The sequence below is a fragment of the Nerophis lumbriciformis genome, linkage group LG22 (assembly GCF_033978685.3).
Source record: "Nerophis lumbriciformis linkage group LG22, RoL_Nlum_v2.1, whole genome shotgun sequence".
Lineage (NCBI taxonomy): Eukaryota > Metazoa > Chordata > Actinopteri > Syngnathiformes > Syngnathidae > Nerophis > Nerophis lumbriciformis.
In genome coordinates, this window is record NC_084569.2 from 34,964,340 (window position 1) to 34,990,834 (window position 26,495).

Sequence of the window (26,495 nt, forward strand, 5' to 3'; positions counted from 1 at the left end):
AACCATTAGTTATAGTCTGCAAATGATATGTTGTTGTTGAGTGTCGGTGCTGTCTAAATTTAGCTCAGCAGAGTAACCGTGAAATACTCTTCCCTATCAGTAGGTGGCAGCAGGTAGCTAATTGCTTTGTAGATGTCGGGAACTAAAACCAAAAATAAACAAAAGGTGAGTGCCCCTAAAAAAAGGCATTGAAGCTTAGGGAACGAAACTAAAACTGAACTGGCTACAAAGTAAACAAAAACAGAATGCTGGACGACAGCAAAGATTTACAGCGTGTGGAGCAAAGACGACGTCCACGCAGTACATCCGAACATGACATGACAATCAACAATGTCCCCACAAAGAAGGATAAAAACAACTGAAATATTTTTGATTACTAAAACAAAGCAGCTGCGGGGAATAGCGCACAAGGAAGACATGAAACTGCTACAGCAAAATACCAACGAAACAGGATAAGTCACCAAAAAAAAAGGAAAACAGTAAAAAACTAATTTTTTCTATGTTTTTATTTAATAAGTTGTAGGTGTATTTATTTCAGTATAAAAGTGTAAAAAGTGTTTTGCTTGGGTCATGAAATGATGATAATGGTGTGCCAGGGCATACATACATTTTATATTTAACGCTTAAATCTCTGGAGTCTACATCAACTTCACATCTATCCCTCATTTCTAAATGTTTTAGTTTTTTTATGTTTTTTTTTGTATGTTGGTTTTTTTGTTTGTTTGTTTTCGGCCCTTTTTTGTCAAACAAAACTATGTTTTTTATGGCAAACACACAAAATATGCAAAATCTTCCACCAAAAATATTTTTCAAAGTGGAATATTTGATGTGAAGTAACCTTGGATAGGTCAATAATTCATAATAACATTGATTTTGATTCAATATTATGTTTTGAGCAATGACAGTTTGAAAGAAAAAAAAACAGCTTTGTTTTATTAGTCAACATTGCAACTTTTTCTAAATTACATTTCACCTTTAAGCTTTTTTCATTTCACTTTTGTTATGTTTTTGTTTATTTTAATAGTATTTTTAGAATGTGCCGTGGGCCTTTAAAACATTAGCTGTGGGCCGCAAATGGTCATTTCTGATTTCAATGCGTTAAAGACACAAAAAGTGTGTTAACGCCAACACTGCTTGACAGTATAACAAAATAAGTCACACTTATATTCTGTAACATTCACAGTTTTGGAAAAAAAGTGCAGAGGTAGAAATATTCAAAATAACCTCTTGTATATAATCTAAACATAAATAATGTCTCAAAACAAGTTAATTAAATTTAAACAAAAAAACAGCAGACGAGCTCTCGCCCTGCACAGCTGTTTTGTGCTTTGTAGTGTCCATATGGGCTTGTAGATCTTTATTTGCCACAGATATATACCTTCCTGCTTTGCACACAGTGCATTCTGCTTCCCATGTGTCACGGCCAAGACCAAAACACACATACTTTTCCCGCAAATCATCCGTGAAGTTGCATTTACGTTTCGGCTTCTCTCTTGTGTCCTGTCTGTCTCTCCACTGTCTCGCTCTCTGTCTCTGCCCCTCCCTCACGAATGTTGCTGCGTGCGCAAACCTTCACAATTTGTTTTGTTTTTAACCCCTTCTTAACCCTGGACGTACATTGAAAATACACGCAACCCTAACTCAAAATACCGGACATTTGAGGCATTTAAGAAACTCCGCCCGGACAGCCCCGCAAAAGAGGACATGTCCGGGGAAAAGAGGACGTATGGTTAGTCTATGATAGATACTGTATATGTAACGCATTTGGTGGAGAACAGTAAAACTACTCAGACTTGTCAAACGAGTTATAATTTACACATCTTTATTAGAATCCACAAAAAAGAGCACTTTAAAGGGAAACTGCACTTTTTAAAAATTTGCTTATCATTCACAATCCCCATGTAGGACAACAACACATATGTTTTTATTAGGGATGTCCGATAATGGCTTTTTGCTGATATCCGATATTCCGATATTGTCCAACTCTTTAATTACCGATACCGATATCAATCAATACCGATATCAACCGATACCGATATATGCAGTCGTGGAATTAACACATTGTTATGCCTAATTTGGACAACCAGGTATGGTGAAGATAAGGTCCTTTTAAAAAAATTGTTTTTAAATAAAATAAGATAAATAAATTAAAAACATTTTCTTGAATAAAAAAGAAAGTTAAACAATATAAAAACAGTTACATAGAAACTAGTAATTCATGAAAATGAGTCAAATTAATTGTTAAAGGTTAGTACTATTAGTGGACCAGCAGCACGCACAATCATGTGTGCTTACGGACTGTATCCCTTGCAGACTGTATTGATATATATTGATATATAATGTAGGAACCACAATATTAATAACAGAAAGAAACAACCCTTTTGTGTGAATGAGGGTAAATGGGGGAGGGAGGATTTTTGGGTTGGTGTACTAATTGTAAGTGTATCTTGTGTTATGTTGATTTAATTAAAAAAAAAAAAAAAAAAAAAAAAAGAGAAGAAAACAAAAAACAAAAAACCCAATACCGATAATAAAAAAATCGATACCGATATTTTCCGATATTACATTTTAAAGCATTTATCGGCCGATATCGGCAGGCCGATATTATCGGACATCTCTAGTTTGTATGCATTCCAAGTACGCAGTTAATGCATAAAGACCTTTAAAAAACATCAAAAAATCACCAACGATACTAGAGATGTCCGAAAATATCGGCATGCTGATATTAGCGGCCGATAAATGCTTTAAAATGTAATATCGGAAATTATTGGTATCGGTTTCAACCTCCCGATTTTCCCGGGAGACTCCCGAATTTCAGTGCCCCTCCCGAAACTCTCCCGGGGCAACCAATCTCCAGATTTCCACCCGGACAACACTATTAGGGGCGTGCCTTAAGCGTCCTCTACAACCTGTCGTCACGTCCGCTTTTCCTACATACAAACAGCGTTCCGGCTCAGTCACATAATATATGCAGCTTTTACACACACATAAGTGAATGCAAGGCATACTTGATCAACAGCCATACAGGTCACACTGAAGGTGGCCGTAGAAACAACTTTAACACTGTTACAAATATGTGCCACACTGTGAACCCACACCAAACAAGAATGACAAACACATTTCGGGAGAACATCCGCACCGTAACACAACAGAACAAATACCCAGAACCCCTTGCAGCACTAACTCTTCCGGGACGCTACAATATACACCCCCCGCTACCACCAAACCCCGCCCCCCATCTCCCGAATTTGGAGGTGTCAAGGTTGGCAAGTATGCTCTCGTATACTCTGGACTGAAGCTGTGTGCCTTCATTGTTTTTGTAGCTGTTGTTTTGAGGCATATTTGAAAAAAAACAACAATAATGCACTTTGTGACAGTTAAAGTATAGTATTTCCCATAGTTGTAGTGGGTATCAGGATTATCTCAGGGAGAGCATGTCCCAAATTCCAAGCTGCTGTTTTGAGGCATGTTAAAAAAAATAATTCACTTTGTGACTTCAATAATAAATATGGCAGTGCCATGTTGGCACTTTTTTTCCATAACTGGAGTTGAAGTTGTTCTCTTATTTTGGAAAACCTTGTTTTTGATTGATTGATTGAAACTTGTATTAGTAGATTGCACAGTACAGTACATATTACGTACAACTGAATATGTACGTTAATCAATTCATGGTAAAGTTACATTGTTGAATGCATCCAGCGGGGCATCACAACAAAATTAGGCATAATAATGTGTTAATTCCACAACTGTATATATCGGTATCGGTTGATATCGGTATCGGTAATTAAGAGTTGGACAATATCGGAAATCGGCAAAAAAGCCATTATCGGACATCTCTAGTTAGAATGGATTGTAAATGACAGACAACATTCACAAAAAGCTCCCATTTAACTTTGTTCTAGTTAACTATTTATTTGTTCACAATTTAAGTCATGTATTTTTATTTCTTAACGTTACAAAACTACTTTATTACAAATGTAAAGTTTTTTTTGGTTTTTTTTATACAACCAAAAAATGAATTTTCTCTGGTAAGGGGATACAAAATTACACAGAGTACTACACCGGAAAAAAAGTTTACAGGCCGATTGTTTAATACTGTACATACAAATAAAAAAGACAGCACTATTATTACTATTATTTAAACATCTAAAAGAAGATGTATTTGCACCATTTTTGCACTTTTCTCACGATTCAGTAGGACAACCCAAAAAATAGTGTGTTGTTATGCATAACTCTTTATATAACAATAGCAATAAAATGATTAGTTGTACCTCTTTCTCTGTGTCACTGTACTCTTTCACTCTCTCCACAGCCACTATGTTGGTCTCCACCTCAGAAGACATCCTGACCAGCCAGGTAAGAGAGGTTGTCAACTGCACATGAGACAGGGAAGCCACAAAGCGATTGAAGTTATCCTCATGTACTCATGTTGAACCTAAACCAAGTTTCTGTCAAATAGTCTTCACACATAAAAAGTTTGATTTACAAACCCCGTTTCCATATGAGTTGGGAAATTGTGTTAGATGTAAATATAAACGGAATACAATGATTTGCAAATCCTTTTCAACCCATATTCAGTTGAATATGCTACAAAGACAACATATTTGATGTTCAAACTGATAAACTTTTTATTTTTTTGCAAATAATCATTAACTTTAGAATTTGATGCCAGAAACACGTGACAAAGAAGTTGGGAAAGGTGGCAATAAATACTGATAAAGTTGAGGAATGCTCATCAAACACTTATTTGGAACATCCCACAGGTGAACAGGCAAATTGGGAACAGGTGGGTGCCATGATTGGGTATAAAAGTAGATTCCATGAAATGCTCAGTCATTCACAAACAAGGATGGGGCGAGGGTCACCACTTTGTCAACAAATGCGTGAGCAAATTGTTGAACAGTTTAAGAAAAACCTTTCTCAACCAGCTATTGCAAGGAATGTAGGGATTTCACCATCTACGGTCCGTAATATCATCAAAGTGTTCAGAGAATCTGGAGAAATCACTGCACGTAAGCAGCTAAGCCCGTGACCTTCGATCCCTCAGGCTGTACTGCATCAACAAGCGACATCAGTGTGTAAAGGATATCACCACATGGGCTCAGGAACACTTCAGAAACTCACTGTCAGTAACTACAGTTGGTCGCTACATCTGTAAGTGCAAGTTAAAACTCTCCTATGCAAGGCGAAAACCGTTTATCAACAACACCCAGAAACGCCGTCGGCTTCGCTGGGCCTGAGCTCATCTAAGATGGACTGATACAAAATGGAAAAGTGGTCTGACGAGTCCGCATTTCAAATAGTTTTTGGAAACTGTGGACGTCGTGTCCTCCGGACCAAAGAGGAAAAGAACCATCCGGATTGTTATAGGCGCAAAATTGAAAAGCCAGCATCTGTGATGGTATGGGGGTGTATTAGTGCCCAAGACATGGGTAACTTACACATCTGTGAAGGCGCCATTAATGCTGAAAGGTACATACAGGTTTTAGAGCAACATATGTTGCCATCCAAGCAACGTCACCATGGACGCCCCTGCTTATTTCAGCAAGACAATGCCAAGCCACGTGTTACATCAACGTGGCTTTATAGTAAAAGGGTGCGGGTACTAGACTGGCCTGCCTGTAGTCCAGACCTGTCTCCCATTGAAAATGTGTGGCGCATTATGAAGCCTAAAATAGCACAACGGAGACCCCCGGACTGTTGAACAACTTAAGCTGTACATCAAGCAAGAATGGGAAAGAATTCCACCTGAGAAGAACACAGTGGTGAACATGCCCTTTCCCAACTACTTTGGCACGTGTTGCAGCCATGAAATTCTAAGTTAATTATTATTTGCAAAAAAAAAAATAAAGTTTATGAGTTTGAACATCAAATATCTTGTCTTTGTAGTACATTCAACTGAATATGGGTTGAAAAGGATTTGCAAATCATTGTATTCTGTTTATATTTACATCTAACACAATTTCCCAACTCATATGGAAGCGGGGTTTGTACATCATACAAGCGTCTAGGCAGGGGTGCCCAAACCTTTTGCCGCCAAGGGACCAAGTACAAATCTGGGAAGCCAAACTTTGGTAGGCTAAATGGAAAAGCACTTGGCGGGCCAAAATCTTACTTATGTGGTCTAAAAGCAAGGGTGTTCAAGGGCCATTATCACCCGTATATTTTTATTATTGCAGGCTGGTGCTATGCTAAAAATACAATTTTAAAAATTTAACTGTATTGTGAACCTGAACCGGGCTCTCATGTCGGTGTTTGGTGGTCCAAAGAACCCCCTGGAGGGCAACCTCCACAGTATATTATTATTATTATTATTATTAGTTAGAACATTCCAGCTTTTTCTCATTACATACTGACTGTTTTTTTCTTCTTCTTATAGTTATTTACCTATGTAATCATTTAATAAAAATAAAATGGTTGTTTAACTCCATAACCGACAATATTAATGTTCAGTTACAAACCCCGTTTCTATATGAGTTGGGAAATTGTGTTAGATGTAAATATAAACGGAATACAATGATTTGCAAATCATTTTCAACCCATATTCAATTGAATGCACTACAAAGACAACATATTTGATGTTCAAACTCATAAACTTTATTTGTTTTTGCAAATAATAATTAACTTAGAATTTCATGGCTGCAACACGTGCCAAAGTAGTTGGGAAAGGGCATGTTCACCAATGTGTTACATGGCCTTTCCTTTTAACAACACTCAGTAAACGTTTGGGAACTGAGGAGACACATTTTTTTAAGCTTCTCAGGTGGAATTCTTTCCCATTCTTGCTTGATGTACAGCTTAAGTTGTTCAACAGTCCGGGGGTCTCCGTTGTGCTATTTTAGGCTTCATAATGCGCCACACATTTTCAATGGGAGACAGGTCTGTACTACAGGCAGGCCAGTCTAGTACCCGCACTCTTTTACTATGAAGCCACGTTGATGTAACACGTGGCTTGGCATTGTCTTGCTGAAATAAGCAGGGGCGTCCATGGTAACGTTGCTTGGATGGCAATATATGTTGCTCCAAAACCTGTATGTACCTTTCAGCATTAATGGCGCCTTCACAGATGTGTAAGTTACCCATGTCTTGGGCACTAATGCAAGCCCATACCATCACAGATGCTGGCTTTTCAACTTTGCGCCTATAACAATCCGGATGGTTCTTTTCCTCTTTGGTCCGGAGGACACGACGTCCACAGTTTCCAAAAACAATTTGAAATGTGGACTCGTCAGACCACAGAACACTTTTCCACTTTGTATCAGTCCATATTAGATGAGCTCAGGCCCAGCGAAGCCGACGGCGTTTCTGGGTGTTGTTGATAAACGGTTTTCGCCTCGCATAGGAGAGTTTTAACTTGCACTTACAGATGTAGCGACCAACTGTAGTTACTGACAGTGGGTTTCTGAAGTGTTCCTGAGCCCATGTGGTGATATCCTTTACACACTGATGTCGCTTGTTGATGCAGTACAGCCTGAGGGATCGAAGGTCACGGGCTTAAGCTGCTTATGTGCAGTGATTTCTCCAGATTCTCTGAACCCTTTGATGATATTACGGAACGTAGATGGTGAAATCCCTAAATTCCTTGCAATAGCTGGTTGAGAAAGGTTTTTCTTAAACTGTTCAACAATTTGCTCACACATTTGTTGACAAAGTGGTGACCCTCGCCCCATCCTTGTTTGTGAATGACTGAGCATTTCATGGAATCTACTTTTATAACCAATCATGGCACCCACCTGTTCCCAATTTGCCTGCTCACCTGTGGGATGTTCCAAATAAATGTTTGATGAGCATTCCTCAACTTTATCAGTATTTATTGCCACCTTTCCCAACTACTTTGTCACGTGTTGCTGGCATCAAATTCTAAAGTTAATGATTATTTGCAAAAATAAAAATGTTTATCAGTTTGAACATCAAATATGTTGTCTTTGTAGCATATTCAACTGAGTATGGGTTGAAAATGATTTGCAAATCATTGTATTCCGTTTATATTTACATCTAACACAATTTCCCAACTCATATGGAAACGGGGTTTGTACATATTTAACAGTGTTTTATAGTTGTTGTAATTTTTTTAATTAATCCATATGTTAGTTTTATTTATTTTGTAATGAACAAACTAAACTTTCTTTATATCTTAAGTGTACTTTATTTGTATTTTGAGAGCTTCTAATATTTTATATCAGGGGTGTCTCAACTTTTTCCACCAAGGGCCATTTCGATATTTTTTAATTAAAAAAAAAAATGCTAAAAACAGATATTATATATATCTAAAGACAACACTTTGAGTTATAGGTGACTACGTACATTATTATTAATTATTAGTTTAAAAATGTCAGCTTTTTCTCATTACATTCCGATTTTTTGCTCTTTTTTCTTTCATGTTTACTGTTGTGTTACCAACCTGAATTTTACTTGGTATCGGGGAAAAAACTTTGCGATATCGCACATCACTAATTAATATTGTGCAACACCGAGAGCAGGTTTGACGCAGTGTAATTTGAATAGCAAATTGTATGAAAATACAACTTGCATGGCCAAACTTACCTGAAGGGCGTAGGAGATTGACAAACCCATTATACCTGGGCTGAGGTTCTCTCTGGCTATGACAGCAAACAAGGCTGAAGATGACACAATGCAGTTGCCAACAAACTCCAGACGAATTGCCAGCCATCTGCACATAAACAGCAAAAAAAAAAAAAAAGATTAGGAATGAAAGTTTTTCTCAAGAGTTCCACTCCAAGGTGACTTCCCCACTATTCTATCATCTGTGGACGAAACAGTGGTGAGTCAAAAGTTCTCAAATATCGGTTACCAGAGGGTACACCACCTGTACCGCCTCACAATGAATAACTAACCTGTTTGCCACAATGCTTGGGTAGTAGGCCTTCTGGTTGTAGTCAACCCTCTGGTCGCTCTCTTGGATGAAGCGCTTTTGTTCCCCAAAAGCTCTGATGACAGACGTGCCCAGTAGTGTTTCATTAAAGTGGGTGTAGATGGGCGACCGGCTGACCGACTCCAGGCGCTTAAGCTGGCGTGAGGATGCCACGTAAAACCTCTGCACAGAGTGGTCAAAAAGTCAGACTCTTATATAGCAGTATGCCATTAGCCCTTTTGCGGAAAATCAAAAGAGAAAGAACACTTAAAGGGGAACATTATCACCAGACCTATGTAAGCGTCAATATATACCTTGATGTTGCAGAAAAAAGACCATATTTTTTTTAACCGATTTCCGAACTCTAAATGGGTGAATTTTGGCCAATTAAACGCCTTTCTAATATTCGCTCTCGGAGCGATGACGTCACAACGCCATTTTCTCAAACACCGAGTCAAATCAGCTCTGTTATTTTCCGTTTTTTTCGACTATTTTCCGTACCTTGGAGACATCATGCCTCGTCGGTGTGTTGTCGGAGGGTGTAACAACCCGAACAGGGACGGATTCAAGTTGCACCAGTGGCCCAAAGATGCCAAAGTGGCAAGAAATTGGACGTTTGTTCCGCACACTTTACCGACGAAAGCTATGCTACGACAGAGATGGCAAGAATGTGTGGATATCCTGCGACACTCAAAGCAGATGCATTTCCAACGATAAAGTCAAAGAAATCTGCCGCCAGACCCCCATTGAATCTGCCGGAGTGTGTGAGCAATTCAGGGACAAAGGACCTCGGTAGCACGGCAAGCAATGGCGGCAGTTTGTTCCCGCAGACGAGCGAGCTAAACCCCCTGGATGTCTTGGCTCACACCGTCCCTTATGCCACCGAAGATGATCAAGAGAAGAATATCGACCCTAGCTTCCCTGGCCTGCTAACATGAGGGTATGTCTACAGAATATATTAATTGATGAAAACTGGGCTGTCTGCACTCTCAAAGTGCATGTTGTTGCCAAATGTATTTCATATGCTGTAAACCTAGTTCATAGTTGTTAGTTTCCTTTAATGCCAAACAAACACATACTAATCGTTGGTTAGTGATCGCCGAATTCGTCCTCGCTTTCTCCCGTGTCGCTGGCTGTCGTGTCCGTCAGTTCCGCTTGCATACGGTTCAAACCGATATGGCTCAATAGCTTCAGTTTCTTCTTCAATTTCGTTTTCGCTACCTGCCTCCACACTACAACCATCCGTTTCAATACATGCGTAATCTGTTGAATCGCTTAAGCCGCTGAAATCCGAGTCTGAATCCGAGCTAATGTCGCTATAGCTTGCTGTTCTATGCGCCATGTTTGTTTGTGTTGGCATCACTGTGTGACGTCACAGGAAAATGGACGGGTGTATATAACGATGGTTAAAATCAGGCACTTTGAAGGTTTTTTTTAGGGATATTGCGTGATGGGTAAAATTTTGAAAAAAACGTCGAAAAATAAAATAAACCACTGGGAACTGATTTTTAATGGTATTAACCCTTCTGAAATTGTGATAATGTTCCCCTTTAATAAAACTAACCTGCACAAAAAAGTAGAGCAGTCCAAGGAAAGGAATGACAATCGCCACAAATGGTGTCGCAATCAGGATGACAACAGAAGAGCCCAACACGTTGAACAGGGAGCCCAGGAACATTTTAAGAATACTGGGGATGACAGTGTCAATGGTGTCTATCTCCTTGGCAAAGCGGTTGACAAGGTTGCCGCTGGGGGTCCGCTCGAAAAAGGACATGGGCGAGCGGAGGACGTCGTAGAGCATGGACTGATGAAGATAGCGAGACGCCAGGATGCCCCCGATGGACATGGACAGAGAGTAGCCAAAAACTGCCACGCCTGCAACACAAATTTGTAGTTTAAAGGCCTACTGAAACCCACTACTACCGACCACGCAGTCTGATAGTTTATATATCAATGATGAAATCTTAACATTGCAACACATGCCAATACGGCCAATTTTAAATTTCCTGCGAAACTTCCGGTTGAAGACGTCTAGGCATACTTGCCAACCTTGAGACCTCCGATTTCGGGAGGTGGGGGGCATGGTTGGGGGCGTGGTTAAGATATATATATAAGAAACACTTGACTTTCAGTGAATTCTAGCTATATATATATATATATATATATATATATATATATTATTACATACATATATATTTATATATATATATATATATAAATAAATAAAAGAAATACATATGTGGGCTTTGTACCGAGGATGTCGTTGTGGCTTGTGCAGCCCTTTGAGACACTTGTGATTTAGGGCTATATAAATAAACATTGATTGATTGATTGATACTTGAATTTCAGTGTTCATTTATTTACACATATACACACACATAACACTCATCTACTCATTGTTGAGTTAAGGGTTGAATTGTCCATCCTTGTTCTATTCTCTGTCACTATTTCAGAACACACACATTATACAAATATACATTATAAAATCAATAAGAAAACGGGAGCTCTAATTTGGGAGTCTGAATTAGGATCAGAAGTTCCTATATAAACATTGCGCACTCATGCCGCTTTTTTGTATTGATTACTGCAGCTGTGCACTGGATTCATTCACAAATACGAACTACAACTCACAAACACTTTAGAGTTAGGCTCCACCATCAGAAAGTGTACTTAAACTTATAAAGATCACATGGATATTATTCAGTGAGTTGATTCACCAAAACTAACCTGTTATACAGGAGGAAAAAGCACACAGGACGTTACAATTGTTCACAGACTGGTCGCGCTCATCAGAATGACAAGACACTTCCGGTCTGCAGGTGATAGCATTCAATTGGGAAGGCAATTGCCCCCTACTGACCAATGTGAATACTGATAAATGTGTAATGACAGCTCCAAAAACGAATTCAAACCACAAAATAAAATAAATCAACACAAAAATGTGACACATTATGGGTGGGTCACATATGCATGTACAGTAGATGGCAGTATTGTCCTGTTTAAAAGTGTCACAACATTGCTGTTTACGGCAGACGAACTGCTTTACGGTAGACGAAAACTTGACTGCTGTTGTTGTGTGTTGTTACCGTGCTGGGAGGACGTTAATGAAACTGCCTAACAATAAACCCACATAAGAAACCAAGAACTCGCCCTCGATTATTAGCTGTTTATATTGTGGGAAAGCTGACGTGTGAACAGGCTTTCAACACGTCACTCAGGTCCGCATGGAGCTGGAGGGGGCGTGGCTTCCAGCTTCGGGAGATTTTCGGGAGAAAATTTGTCCCGGGAGGTTTTCGGGAGAGGCGCTGAATTTCGGGAGTCTCCTGGAAAATCCGGGAGGGTTGGCAAGTATGCGTCTAGGTATGATGACGTATGCACGTGACGTCGATGGTTGAAACGGAAGTATTGGGACGCCATTGTATCCAATACAAAAAGCTCAGTTTTCATCGCAAAATTCCACAGTATTCTGGACATCTGTGTTGGTGAATCTTTTGCAATTTGTTTAATGAACAATGGAGACTGCAAAGAAGAAAGCTGTAGATGCGATCGGTGTATTAGCGTCTGGCTACAGCAACACAACCAGGAGGACTTTGACTTGGATAGCAGACGCGCTATCCGACGCTATCCGCCGACCGCATCGATGATCGGGTGAAGTCCTTCGTCGCTCCGTCGATCGCTGGAACGCAGGTGAGCTTCGGTGTTGATGAGCAGATGAGGGTTGGCGTAGGTGGAGAGCTAATGTTTTTATCATAGCTCTGTCGAGGTCCGTAGTTAGATTCAATGGCGTCGTTAGCAACAGCATTGTTAAGCTTCGCCAGGCTGGAAAGCATTAACCGTGTAGTTACAGGTCCATGGTTTAATAGTATTGTTGATTTTCTGTCTATCCTTCCAGTCAGGGGTTTATTTCTTTTGTTTCTATCTGCAGTTAAGCCCGATGCTATCATGTTAGCTCCGTAGCTAAAGTGCTTCACCGATGTATTGTCGTGTAGATAAAAGTCACTGTGAATGTCCATTTCGCGTTCTCAACTCTCATTTTCAAGAGGATATAGTATCCGAGGTGGTTTAAAATACAAATCCGTGATCCACAATAGAAAAAGGAGAGAGTGTGGAATCCAATGAGCCCTTGTACCTAAGCTACGGTCAGAACGAAAAAAGATGCGTCCGGCACTGCACTCTAATACTTCACTCTCACGTTCCTCATCCACGAATCTTTCATCCTGGCTCAAATTAATGGGGTAATCGTCGCTTTCTCGGTCCGAATCGCTCTCGCTGCTGGTGTAAACAATGGGGAAATGTGAGGAGACTTTCAACTTGTGACATCACGCTACTTCCGGTACAGGCAAGGCTTTTTTTAATCAGCGACCCAAAGTTATATATATATATGTATATATATATATATATATATATATATATATATATATATATATATATATATATATATATAAGAAATACTTGACTTTCAGTGAATTCTAGCTATAAATATATATTTATTTTATTATATATATATATATATATATATATATATATATATATATATATATATATATATATATATATGAAATACTTGACTTGGTGAATTCTAGCTGTAAATATACTCCTCCCCTCTTAGCCACGCCCCCAACCACGCCCCTCCACCACGCCCCCCCCACCCACCTCCCGAAATCGGAGGTCTCAAGGTTGGCAAGTATGGGTTACGTTCAAGTGGAAATCATATGGCCTTCATTTTTTGTTAAGTTTAGTGATTATTGATTAGGCATATTAGCACTGTGTCATAAAAAGTAGCAAATATGGTGAGATGATGAGATCCCCAACTTCTAGTGGACTTGTTCTTTCTTTCACTCATCTGCTTCACTGTTACAAGCCCATACCTGCCAACTTTTGAAATCAGAAAAACCTAGTAGCCAGGGTCCAGGGGCCGCAGGCCCCGGTAGGTCCAGGACAAAGTCCTGGTGGGGGGTTCAGGCTTCGCCCCCCGACGCAAAATGATTATTAGCATTCAGACAGGTTAAAATGTTGCTAAAACCATCACTTTTCTATCAGTCACAGTGACTTTTCAAAACAAAAATATTACAGCAAAAATCATATGGGTTGATTGACATGTTTATTCTGTAAGCTAACTTCAATAGTTTGAAATTATTTTGACAGTTAATGCCAGTTATACTGTCAACCTTTCACAAGACTTCAATTTGTTAATTGAAAGTATAAACAGTATAAACACTTTTTACAGTTAACAAATGGTAAAACAGTACTAAACAATTCCATTTAAAAAAAAATTGGTGTCATTATTAACTTTCTGTCCAAGCTTGTATAATCTACTGCCTTGTTCAATTGTAAAAAATATTCTGTGCCTAAAATTCACATTTCTATCACAATTATCATACTGTAAACATGGTAAGCTAACTTCATTCAAATTAATAGTCCTGTCAATAGCATGGAATTACAATTCAAATGTAGTTTTTTTGTAAGCCTTTCAAAAGAATTCAAAATATGAAAAATTAATGAAAATTAATTTAAGCCATCAGACACTTGAAAAGTGGCACATCACATCTCTAATGTAATCATTTGAACTTTTCAACAGAAATAGCACTGCAAAAATATTAAGGACATACTTCTGTATTTTGGTAGTTATGCTGTCAACATTTAACAAGATTTCTTCAACTTGGACTTGAAAGCATAAATAGTATAAACACTTTTAACAGTATAACAGTACTAAACAATTCCAATAGATAACATTGGTGTCATTACCTTTTTGTGGCTAAAATCCATCGCTAATTCCTCCGTGTCCGATCGAAAAATCTTGTCTGCACAAGGTGCAATTCGTGTAGTTTTCACCCTTTTTGGAACGGATAATTATTCCCGGATAGGCTTTTGAATATTCTTCACGGAACGACTGCAGTTTTCTTTTCGGTTTAAGACTCGTTTGCGATTTTTCTCCGGCTGATTCCATGATCGTTCGATCGTTTGGAAACAATGGCAACTGATGCCTCGTGCTTGGCAGCGGTGCTATAAATAGCCTCGCGCATGGCATTCGGAATGGCTCGATAGGAAGTTACGGGAAGCAGTGTCGATTGTCATTGTTGTTACGCGATTTCGTGAATAAAACTTTAAATTTTAATTAATGAAAAAACGTATTTTTTATCACTGCAACCGTAACCCGGAATAGGTTGATGAAAACCGTACTAATTACAGGAAAACCGGAGTAGTTGGCAGGTATGCAAGCTTAGGAACTTGCATGTATGTTGCGCGGTCCATTAATCGATTTTTCGATTATAATATTTTTATATTCGTGAAAATCCAAAATTGAAATCAAGATCAACATTTTATTAATTGTCCAGCCTTACATAAGCGCCACTTTTTATATAAGAAGTTAATTAAAAGACTAATAATCGAATGATAAATGCGCAGCACACTCGCTCAAAAAAAAGGTGGGTCATTATTAATGAAGGAATATTGTTAGAGAAAGAATACAATATTTTGGCTAAATTTCAAACAATAAAAATGTGCCTCCTCACCCTGGGATAGGCCGAGAGCTCCGTAGACCCCCAGTCTCAGTTGTCTATTGGGCTGGGTGCCATTCACCACAGGGTCGTCAGTCCAGAGACTGAGCCAATAATTAGAAAACAGCGAAAGCAGGTTATAGGCAAAAAACAGCAGCATGCTGATGAAGGACAGACAGCCAATAGCTTTAAAATAGGCCCAGAACACAGACAGCTTGACCTGTGGAGTGAGAAGACAGTCAGGTAAAGACTGCCACTGAACTGATGTTGGCAAAGATGTTGCTAAGTTGGCAAACCTACCCGTCCAGTGCTGGCCTTGTCAGCCTCAGTCAGCTTGCCCACATCCGCATTCTTATCCTTTTTGTCGAGCTCCTCTTTCTCTTTGGCTGGCTGGGACAGTTTGGAGGTACTGCTGCTTTGAACAGGACTAACACAAAGAAATACAAGAGCTTTAATGTGCATGTATTATGGTATCACAATCCCACTTCTTCATTACAATTATTCTTAGCAGCTACTAGTAATGGCCGATGGAAACAATATCTGATAAACAGCTATAACATGATAGAGATTCTAAATATGTATTGCCCTATCACAGGGGTCGGCAACCCGCGGCTCCGGAGCCGCATGCGGCTCTTTGATCACTCTGATGCGGCTCAGCAGCTCACTTGCTGAACCCCCCAATTTTCCCGTGAGACTTCCGGGTTTGAGTGCCTCTCGCAGAAAACTCCCCGGATTAATATTCACCGATTTTCACCCTTACGGCTATAATAAGGGCGTGCCATGATGGTACAACATTTGGCGCCATCTACAATCTGTATTATCAGCGTGCCAGCCCAACACCTGTTACGTGACAGCAAGGCATACTTGCTCAACAGCCACACAGGTTACACTGACGGTGACCATATAAAACAACTTTAACACTCTTACTAATAATGCGCCACACTTTGAAACAAAACCAAACAAGAATGACAAACACATTTCGGGAGAACATCTGCACCTTAACACAACATAAACACATCAGAACAAATACCCAGAATCCAGAGGTGGGTAGAGTAGCCAGAAATTGTACTCAAGTAAGAGTACTGTTACTTTAGAGATTTATTACTAAAGTAAAATTAAGGAGTAGTCACCCAAATATTTACTTGAGTAAAAGTAAAAAGTATGTTGTGAAAAAACTACTCAAGTACTGAGTAACTGATGAGTAACATACACACACATATCATTCATATATATATATATATATATATATATATATATATATATATATATATATACACACACACACACATATATATATATATATATATACACACACACACACACACACATATACATATATATATATATATATACATACATATATATATATATACACACACACACACACACACATATATATATATATATATATATACACACACACACACACACACACATATACATATATATATATATACACACATATATATATATATATATATATATATATATATATATATATATATATATATATATATATATACACACACACACATATATACATATATATATACATTGATATATACAGTATATAATTTATATTTATTTATTTTGCCGTTTTTCTTTACATGTTAAAGGTGTTTTAATGAATATACATGCATGTTTAACACATATAGATTCCTTTCTTTCATGAAGACAAGAATATAAGTTGGTGTATTACCTGATTCTGATGACTTAAATTGATTGGAATCAGACAGTAGTGATGGTAACGGCCACGTTTTCAAATGGAGGAGAAAAAAAGTTCCTCCTTTCTGTCTAATACCACATGAAAGTGTTTGGTTTTTGGCATCTAATTTGTCCAGCTTCCATATTCGTTTTTATACACTTTACAAGAAATACATTGGCGGCAAACTCCGTAGCTTGCTAGCTTGTTTGCGCTGGCTTTAGGAGACTCTTATTTTGAAAGCGCATGCGCGATGGAGCGGCACTTTTATTGTGAAGACAGGAACTGTGTAGTCAGTCTTTGGGCTTTTGACGAGATGTACGGTTGAAAAAAAAGGGTCTTTTTTCCTTCACAATTTTGATTGATTGATTGGAACTTTTATTAGTAGATTGCACAGTACAGTATATATTCCGTACAATTGACCACTAAATGGTAACACCCCAATACGTTTTTCAACTTGTTTAAGTCGGGTCATGTGACCGCCTGGCTCTGTTTGATTGGTTCAACGTCACCAGTGACTGCATCTGATTGGTGGAACGGAGTGAACGTCACCAGTAACTGTATTTGTTGAAACGCAGGCACTATGAAGGTCTGTCTGACAGACCAAAACAAACAAAGCGTGCATTAACAGATCGATAAAAATTAGTAGCGAGTAGCGAGCTGAATGTAGATAAAAGTAGCGGAGTAAAAGTAGCGTTTCTTCTCTATAAATATACTCAAGTAAAAGTAAAAGTATGTTGCATTAAAACTACTCTTAGAAGTACAATTTATCCCAAAAGTTACTCAAGTAGATGTAACGGAGTAAATGTAGCGCGTTACTACCCACCTCTGCCAGAATCCCATGCAGCCCTGACTCTTTCGGGCTACATTATACACCCCTGCTACCACCAAACCCCCCCCTCTCTCTGTGCGTCGGTTGAGGTGGGCGGGGTTTGGTAGCGGGCGGTGTATAATGTATCCCGGAAGAGTTAGGGCTGCATGGGATTCTGGGTATTTGTCCTGTTGTGTTTATGTTGTGTTACGGTGCAGATGTTCTCCCGAAATGTGTTTGTCATTCTTGTTTGGTGTGGGTTCACAGTGTGGCGCATTATTAGTAAGAGTGTTCAAGTTTTTTTTTTTATACCGCCACCGTCAGTGTGACCTGTGTGGTTGTTGACCAAGTATGCCTTGCTGTCACCTACGTGAGCAAGCGGAAGCCCTATATAAAGGGTGGTTGATCAGGCACGCTGGCTGCAGTGGATGCTATACGCTGTACCATCGCGGCGCGCATGACGCTGGTGCGGCACGCGAGTTTTAAATGACCCGCGTGCCGCACCAGCTTTCAAATTCCACAAAAAGGTGTGGGCAGCGTGTCTGAGACCCCTGGTTTATACAAAGCAAATAAAAAACATTGTATAGTGTTATTTCATCTAAAATTTCCAAAAAAATTTGTGGCTCCCATTGTTTTCTATAATTTGTGAAACTGGTCAAAATGGCTCTTTGACTGGTAAAGGTTGCCAACCCCTGCCCTATCACAATATTACTGTCATGATCCGTGGTCCAGATCATGTTTTTGTTGTTTTTCTGTTAGTTTTGGACTCTTTTAGTTCCTGTTTGTAACACATTTGAGTTTGGTTTGGTTGCCATGGCTGCTTATTGTTTTCACCTGCCTCTGGTGTTCGGGACGCTCACCAGTGTCTAATCAGAGGCACTATTTAAGATTGCCTTTGCCAGTCAGTCGGCCTGGCGTCATTGTTCGCTTCATGTCTGATTTCAAGTTTATGCTAAGTGTTTGCTTCATGCCTTGCCACGTAAGTTTTGTTTGTTCATGCCACAGTTAGTGAGTTTTGCCCTGTCCATAGTCCATGCTGAGTGTTAGCTTCTGTTTCCTGCGCTAAGTTTTTGCGTTTTAGCTCCAAGTGCGATCAGCGCATTGTGCCTTCGCCTTGTATGCCTTTTTGTTTGTACCTATTTTAGAGTTGATATTAAATCATGTTCCTACCTGCAAGTCCTGTCCTGAGTCGAATTTGGGACATGCTCTCCCTGAGATAATCCTAATACCCACTACAACTATGGGAGATACTATACTTTGACTTTCACAAAGTGCATTATTTTAAAACATTTTTTAAAAATGCCTCAAAACAGCTACAAAAACAATGAAGGCACACAGCTTCAGTCCAGTGTATACTAGAGCAGTAGTCCCCAACCTTTTTGTAACTGCGGACCGGTCAACGCTAGAAAATGTAACCCATGGACCGGGTGGGGCGGGGGAGGGGGGTGTTTATTTATTTTATTTTTTTTACATTTCTTGTGCGGCCCGGTACCAATCGACCCATGGACCGGTATCGGTGGTTTGGGACCACTGTACTAGAGCATACTTGCCAACCTTGACAACTCTGAATTCGGGAGATGGGGCGGGGTTTGGTGGTAGCGGGGATGTATATTGTAGCATCCCGGAGGAGTTAGTGCTGCAAGGGGTTCTGGGTATTTGTTCTGTTGTGTTTATGTCGTGTTACGGTGCGGATGTTCTCCCGAAATGTGTTTCTCATTCTTGTTTGGTGTGGGTTCACAGAGTGGCGCATATTTGTAACAGTGTTAAAGTTGTTTATACGGCCACCCTCAGTGTGACCTGTATGGCTGTTGATCAAGTATGCCTTGCATTCACTTATGTGTGTGTAAAAGCCGCATATATTATGTGACTGGGCCGGCACGCTGTTTGTATGGAGGAAAAGCGGACGCGACGACAGGTTGTAGAGGACGCTAAAGGCAGTGCCTTTAAGGCACGCCCCCAATATTGTTGTCCGGGTGGAAATCGGGAGAATGGTTGCCCCGCGAGATTTTCGGGAGGGGCACTGAAATTCGTGAGTCTCCCGGGAAAATCGGGAGGTTGAAACCGATACCGATAATTTCCGATATTACATTTAAAAGTATTTATCGGCCAATATCTCTAGATTTTAGGCAATATGGCCCATTCCTAGCAGATACCATGCATGGACTCAATCTACAATCCTGCCAACTATTGTCATTATACCCTTGTCTAGCAAGTCTCACTCACCCAGAAAGACCAGTTACGCTGCCATTTTCCATTCCTCTGGATCCTGTTTTGGGCTCAGTTTCTGAATTTAAGGCGAGAAACAAACCAATAATTAGTCATTTACAACCACTCACCAAACAGCTCACATAGGTCTTTGTGTAATGTGCAATATTGTCTTACCATTGTTGTCTGCATGCTCGACCCCAGCGTACGTATGCAGAAACTCAGAAAAGGCACCTGAAGTGTCCATAAGCTGTTGGTATGAGCCTGCCTCTGTGATTTCTCCATCCACCATGACCAGGATCAGGTCAACTTGGGGAAGGTAGCTCAGCCCATGAGTCACCAGTACACGGGTCTAAGGCAGAGTACACCGTAGATTGGTCATCAACATACTTGCCAACCCTCCCGATTTTCCCAGGAGACTCCCGAATTTCAGTGCCCCCCCCCAAAAATCTCCCGGGGCAACCATTCTCCCGAATTTCTCCCGATTTCCACCCGGACAATAATATTGGGGGCGTGCCTTAAAGGCACTGCCTTTAGCGTCCTCTACAAACTGTCGTCACGTCCGCTTTTTCTTCTTACAAACAGCGTGCCGGCCCAGTCACATAATATACAGTATGCGACTTCTACACACACGTGAGAATGCAAGCCTACTTGGTCAACACCCATACAGGTCACACTGAGGGTGGCCGTATAAACAACTTTCACACTGTTACAAATATGCGCCACACTGTGAACCCACACCAAACAAGAATGACAAACACATTTCGGGAGAACATCCGCACCGTAACACGACATAAACACAACAGAACAAATACCCAGAACCCCTTGCAGCACTAACTCTTCCGGGATGCTACAATATACACCGCCGCTACCACCAGACCCCGCCCCCCTCAACCCCCCACCCAGCCCCCGCCACCCCCATCTCCCGAATTCGGAGTTGTCAAGGTTGGCAAGTATGCTCTAGTACAGTGGTCCCAAACCACCGGTACCGGTCCATGGGTCGATTGGTACCGGGCCGCACAAGAAATGTAAAAAATAAATAAATAAACACCCCCCTCCCCCGCCCCACCCGGTCCATGGGTCACATTTTCTAGCGTTGACCGGTCCGCAGTTACAAAAAGGTTGGGGACCACTGCTCTAGTATACTCTGGACTGAAGCTGTGTGCCTTCATTGTTTTTGAACATCCGCACCGTAACACAACATAAACACAACAGAACAAATACCCAGAACCACTTGCACCACTAACTCTTCCGGGATGCTACAATATACACCCCCTGCTACCACCCCCAAGCTCCATCTATCCCTGCGCACAAACGTGAGGCTATAAACCTAACGTTAATGAAAAAAAATGAACAAAAACTGCTTTGACATAGCAACGGATTACTAATTTTTTTCTATAATAAACAACGTTACTACTTACAACAAAAATAATCTGAGTACTCTCAACACTGGTTATCTAGCCATAAAACACTCAGGTAACCTTCAGCACTTTGCATGTTTTGTTTAAGATATTACAAGTATATACCGTATATCACCATTCGGCTTGAAAATACCGCAATGTTAGTTTTGGTCCATATCGCCCAGCCCGAGTTCCGTGTAAATGATCAAACCTATATTGAACCACGAAAAACAATACTGAATCTTGATCTAAATCTGATGAAACTGCAAACATTCTCTGTTGAACGACCATGAGGTTTCTCTTTTGCCTTGAGTTTGTGGCTCAAAAGACATACAAGTAGGATCATACACACCTTGTCCTTCAGCAAGCCCTGTGGGCCAATGACTTGGTCAAATAGGTGCTTTCCTACATGAGCGTCAACAGCAGACAGAGGGTCATCTAGCAGGTAGACAGAGCGGTCACAGTAAACAGCCCTCGCCAGGCTCACCCTCTGCTTCTGACCGCCAGACAGATTGACACCCTGCATAAACATTCAAGATAAGCAAATCATGGCGTCATTATTCCCCCCAAAAAAGAATGCATTAATGCAAAGCTTTTAGGAAACACAGTAACTCAGAATCGGCAATGCCATATAATTACAAAATTGTCAGTCAATATTGATGCTTTAAAGGGGAACTGCACTTTTTTTATTTTTTATTTAGCCTATCATTCACAATTCCAAGACAAGCACACATGTGTTTTTCTTTTTTTTTAATGTATTATAACCAGTAAGAAAATGTGAGGAAAAGTCTACTTACAATGGAGCCTAAATGAGGCCCTCTATTCTACCTATAAAGCCCCTAAAAATACATCCAAATGCTTCCATCAACGTTTTATATACACACTGTAAGTATATATGTAATGTAAAAACAGGCATATTCATAATATATTACGTATTTTGCTCAGTTTAAGGATACGGCGGCGCATTCATTTCATAAATGTTTGTTTTTTCCTCCAACATCACTGATTACTACTTACTGCAGACTTAATGAGAGTTAAAAACTTAATTAAATATTACTGTACAATGTCTGCTCTCACTGGAATGCCGACTGTTCCTGTTTAGATTAAGAATGACCCATAACAGGAACAGGCTGTCTTGAAAACATCCCCGAGGACACCTCAATGATGGACGCTTTTGACCTCCCTCCCTCCTCGACGACACCCGGAGTCGAACTTTTGCTTGCATGCAGAACGGCCCCAGGCCTATGAACACTACATCAACACACCCAAGACAATGGGCATATACACACACACACACACACCCTCCCCCACCCCTTCACCACCGCTCGATTGCCCTCGGGGTGATGAACGGCTGGCAGCGCTTCATAGCAGCAGTTGACCTCCAGGGCCCCAACCCCCCCTCTGTTGCGAGTTGTTGTGATTATATGTAACATGTTTATGTGTGCATGGCATGCAGGTTTTTTCCCACTCCAGACTAGGTCCCCTTAAGAGCCCAGTCTAGATTGTATTTTTTTACTCATCTTCTTCCCCAGCGTTTTACCTTTTTCTCATCTTTTACGGGGCGCCTTTAGCGACCCATCAGCGTTCCTGTTCTGTAACCCTATACACTGTTTGTTTGTCTAATCTTGAACGGGTTTGTGCTGAAAACATAGTTTCGTTGTACTTGTGCAATGACAATAAAGTCCTATCCTATCCTATCCTATAATCCTTGCAAAGAAAAAAAGTGTCTTTTCGTGTCGTTCTCCCCAGTTCCGAGTCCTAAATAGCTGTCAAAATGTACCAACTTGTCGGATTACATACTCAGCCATCTATTTTCCAGGTGGGAGGCATGATTTAGGATCTACAATAAACTCCCAGGGTTTAGGGAAGCGAGGAAACAGCAGATCACTCGATGTAAACATAGGGACATACGATAGTGATCACCTAAATAGTTTGTCTGCGTTAGCACTTATAATAACAATATCACTAATACTTGGTTAATATTCATATCACGAAATGTAAATGTAATATTGTTGGCGCTTTTTCGATGGTTATTTATTAGATTTTATTAGGATTTCCACTTGGCTCCGCTTTAAGCAGACTTTTATTTACATTTATTTAATATTTAGAATGCATAAAAAAATCGTCATGTCATTCATAATGATTGTGCAAAATTCCCCCAAAAATGCAGTTCCCCTTTAATACACAATTGCCAATGCAATTAAATGTATTTTATGTACACATTGATGGATAACTTTCTTTGAAATCATAAGTGAGAGTGAAGCAGATTTATTTTTACAAAAATTGAGTGAACAATTTTAATAATATTTTTTGCATGATGTGATAATATTTAAGTTTAAAAGTCCTGCAATTGTTGGAGTGCATGCATTTTTTTTGGTCAACATTTAAAGAACGAATATGTTTAGTAAGAAAGATGAATAATTTATTGACGCACATTATTTTCAGGCTTTCGCAGGCCACAAGAAACAGCGTGGCGGGGGGCCATATAGGCCCCCTGGGCCTTGAGTTTGACACCCGTGGTTCATGCATATTAAATTGATCATTTAGAGCTTTTTTTTTTTTTTTTTAAATAAAATCCAACCATCAAAATACATTGTAGTAAAATATGATGATAATTTTACAATATAAAAAAGTAAGACAAAATGAACCAACCGATATTCCCAAAAGAGCTCCATCTTACATTGACATAACTTTTCAACAATATTTGTTCCACCAATCAGATTACCGTATTTTTCGGAGTATAAGTCGCACCGGAGTATAAGTCGCACCTGCCGAAAATGCATAATAAAGTAGGAAAAAAACATATAAGTCGCACTGGAGCCCGGCCAAACTATAAAAAAAAAATGCGACTTATAGTCCGAAAAATACGGTATGTATGTTGTCAGGAACGAATACCTTTTCTCCAATCTCTGTTCCATCTCCGGCAGGCAGCATCTCAAGGTCAGGTTGAAGAGCACAAGCTGTCACCACACGTTGATACCAATTTTCAATTGTCTCCTGGCCAAATATGATGTTTTCTTTCAGTGTGGAATTCTGTATCCAGGCCTGCTGGGGAACGTAAGCAACTGAACCCTAAAAAACAAAAACAATACATTAAATTTATTTATTTATTTATTAGCTGTTTACAGTAACAAAAGTAGGGAATTACGGTAGATAAATCGGCAGACTAAAAAAAACAACCTTTTAGACATACAAAACCCAAAACCAGTGAAGTTGGCACGTTGTGTAAATGGTAAATAAAAACAGAATACAATGATTTCCAAATCCTTTTCAACTTGTATTCAATTGAATGGACTGCAAAGACAAGATACTTAACGTTCAAACTGGTAAACTTTGTCATTTTTTGCAAATATTAGCTCATTTGGAATTTGATGCCTGCAACATGTTTCAAAAAAGCTGGCACAAGTGGGGAAAAAAAGACTGACAAAGTTGAAGAATGCTCATCAAACACTTACCGGTATTTGGAACATCCCACAGGTGAACAGGCTAATTGGGAACAGGTGGGTGCCATGATTGGGTATAAAAGTAGATTCCATGAAATGCTTAGTCATTCACAAACAAGGATGGGGCGAGGGTCACCACTTTGTCAACAAATGCGTGAGCAAATTGTCGAACAGTTTAAGAACAACATTTCTCAACCAGCTATTGGAAGGAATTTAGGGATTTCACCATCTACGGTCCGCAATATCATCAAAAGGTTGAGAGAAAGTGGAAAAATCACCCGCACGTAAGCGGCAAGGCCGGATACCAACATTGAATGCCTGTGACCTTCGATCCCTCAGGCAATACTGCATCAAAAAGCCACATCAGTGTGTAAAGGATATCACCACATGGGCTCAGGAACACTTCAGAAAACCACTGTCAGTAACTACAGTTCGTCGCTACATCTGTAAGTGCAAGTTAAAACTCTACTATGCAAAGTAAAAGCCATTTATCAACAACACCCAGAAACGCTGCCCGCTTTGCTGGGCCCGAGCTCATCTAAGATGGACTGATGCAAAGTAGAAAAGTGTTCTGTGGTCTGACGAGTCCACATTTCAAATTGTTTTTGGAAACTGTGGGCATCGTGTCCTCCGGACCAAAGAGGAAAAGAACCATCCGCAATGTTCTTGGCGCAAAGTTGGAAAGCCAGCATGTGTGATGGTATGGGGGTGTATTAGTGCCCAAGGCATAGGTAACTTAACATCTGTGAAAGGTACATACAGGTTTTGGAGCAACATATGTTGCCACCCAAGCAACGTTATCGTGGACGCCCCTGCTTATTTCAGCAAGACAATGCCAACCCACATTCTTCACGTGTTACAACAGCGTGGCTTCGTAGTAAAAGACTGTGGGTACTACACTGGCCTGCCTGTAGTCCAGACCGGTCTCCCATTTAAAATGTGTGGCGCATTATGAAGCCTAAAATAACACAATGGAGACCCCGGACTGTTGAACAACTTAAGCTGTACATCAAGCAAGAAAGGGAAAGAATTCCACCTGAAAAGCTTCAAAAATTGGTCTCCTCAGTTCCCAAACGTTTACTGAGTGTTGTTAAAAGGAAAGGCCATGTAACAGTGGTAAAAATGCCCCTGTGACAATTTTTTTGCAATGTGTTGCTGACATTAAATTCTGTGTTCATGATTATTTGCAAAAAAAATTAAGTTTCTCAGTTGAAACATTAAATATCTTGTCTTTGCAGTCTATTCAATAATCATTGTATACTGCTTTTCTCTGCCCTAAACACCTCCCTAAGGAGGCGTTCGGGTGCCATCCTGAGCAGATGCCCGAACCACCTCATCTGGCTCCTCTCGATGTGGAGGAGCAGCGGCTTTACTTTGAGCTGACCCCGGATTACAGAACTTCTCACCCTATCTCTGAGGGAGAGCCCCACCACCCGGCAGAGGAAACTCATTTCGGCCGCTTGTACCCGTGATCCTGTCCTTTCGGTCATAACCCAAAGCTCATGACCATAGGTGAGGTCGGACGTGCCCTAAACACCGACCGGTAGGAGGCCACGGGGAAGACC

General features: G+C 40.1%; 1 protein-coding gene across 2 annotated transcripts in view; it reads right to left on the minus strand.

The window, feature by feature from the left end:
* abcc1 (ATP binding cassette subfamily C member 1 (ABCC1 blood group)) overlaps positions 1–26,495 on the minus strand; it is a 108,833-nt gene that overhangs the window by 20,786 nt on the left and 61,552 nt on the right. For both annotated transcript variants that reach the window (XM_061973761.1, XM_061973760.1), the window contains exons 17-26: positions 24,383–24,559; positions 21,840–22,007; positions 20,265–20,439; positions 20,106–20,166; positions 15,670–15,796; positions 15,385–15,589; positions 10,437–10,747; positions 8,856–9,055; positions 8,545–8,671; positions 4,272–4,373 (exon numbers count right to left, since the gene is read on the minus strand). In XM_061973761.1, coding sequence (XP_061829745.1) covers positions 4,272–4,373; positions 8,545–8,671; positions 8,856–9,055; positions 10,437–10,747; positions 15,385–15,589; positions 15,670–15,796; positions 20,106–20,166; positions 20,265–20,439; positions 21,840–22,007; positions 24,383–24,559 — 1,653 coding nt within the window. The remainder of the gene's footprint in view (positions 1–4,271; positions 4,374–8,544; positions 8,672–8,855; positions 9,056–10,436; positions 10,748–15,384; positions 15,590–15,669; positions 15,797–20,105; positions 20,167–20,264; positions 20,440–21,839; positions 22,008–24,382; positions 24,560–26,495) is intronic.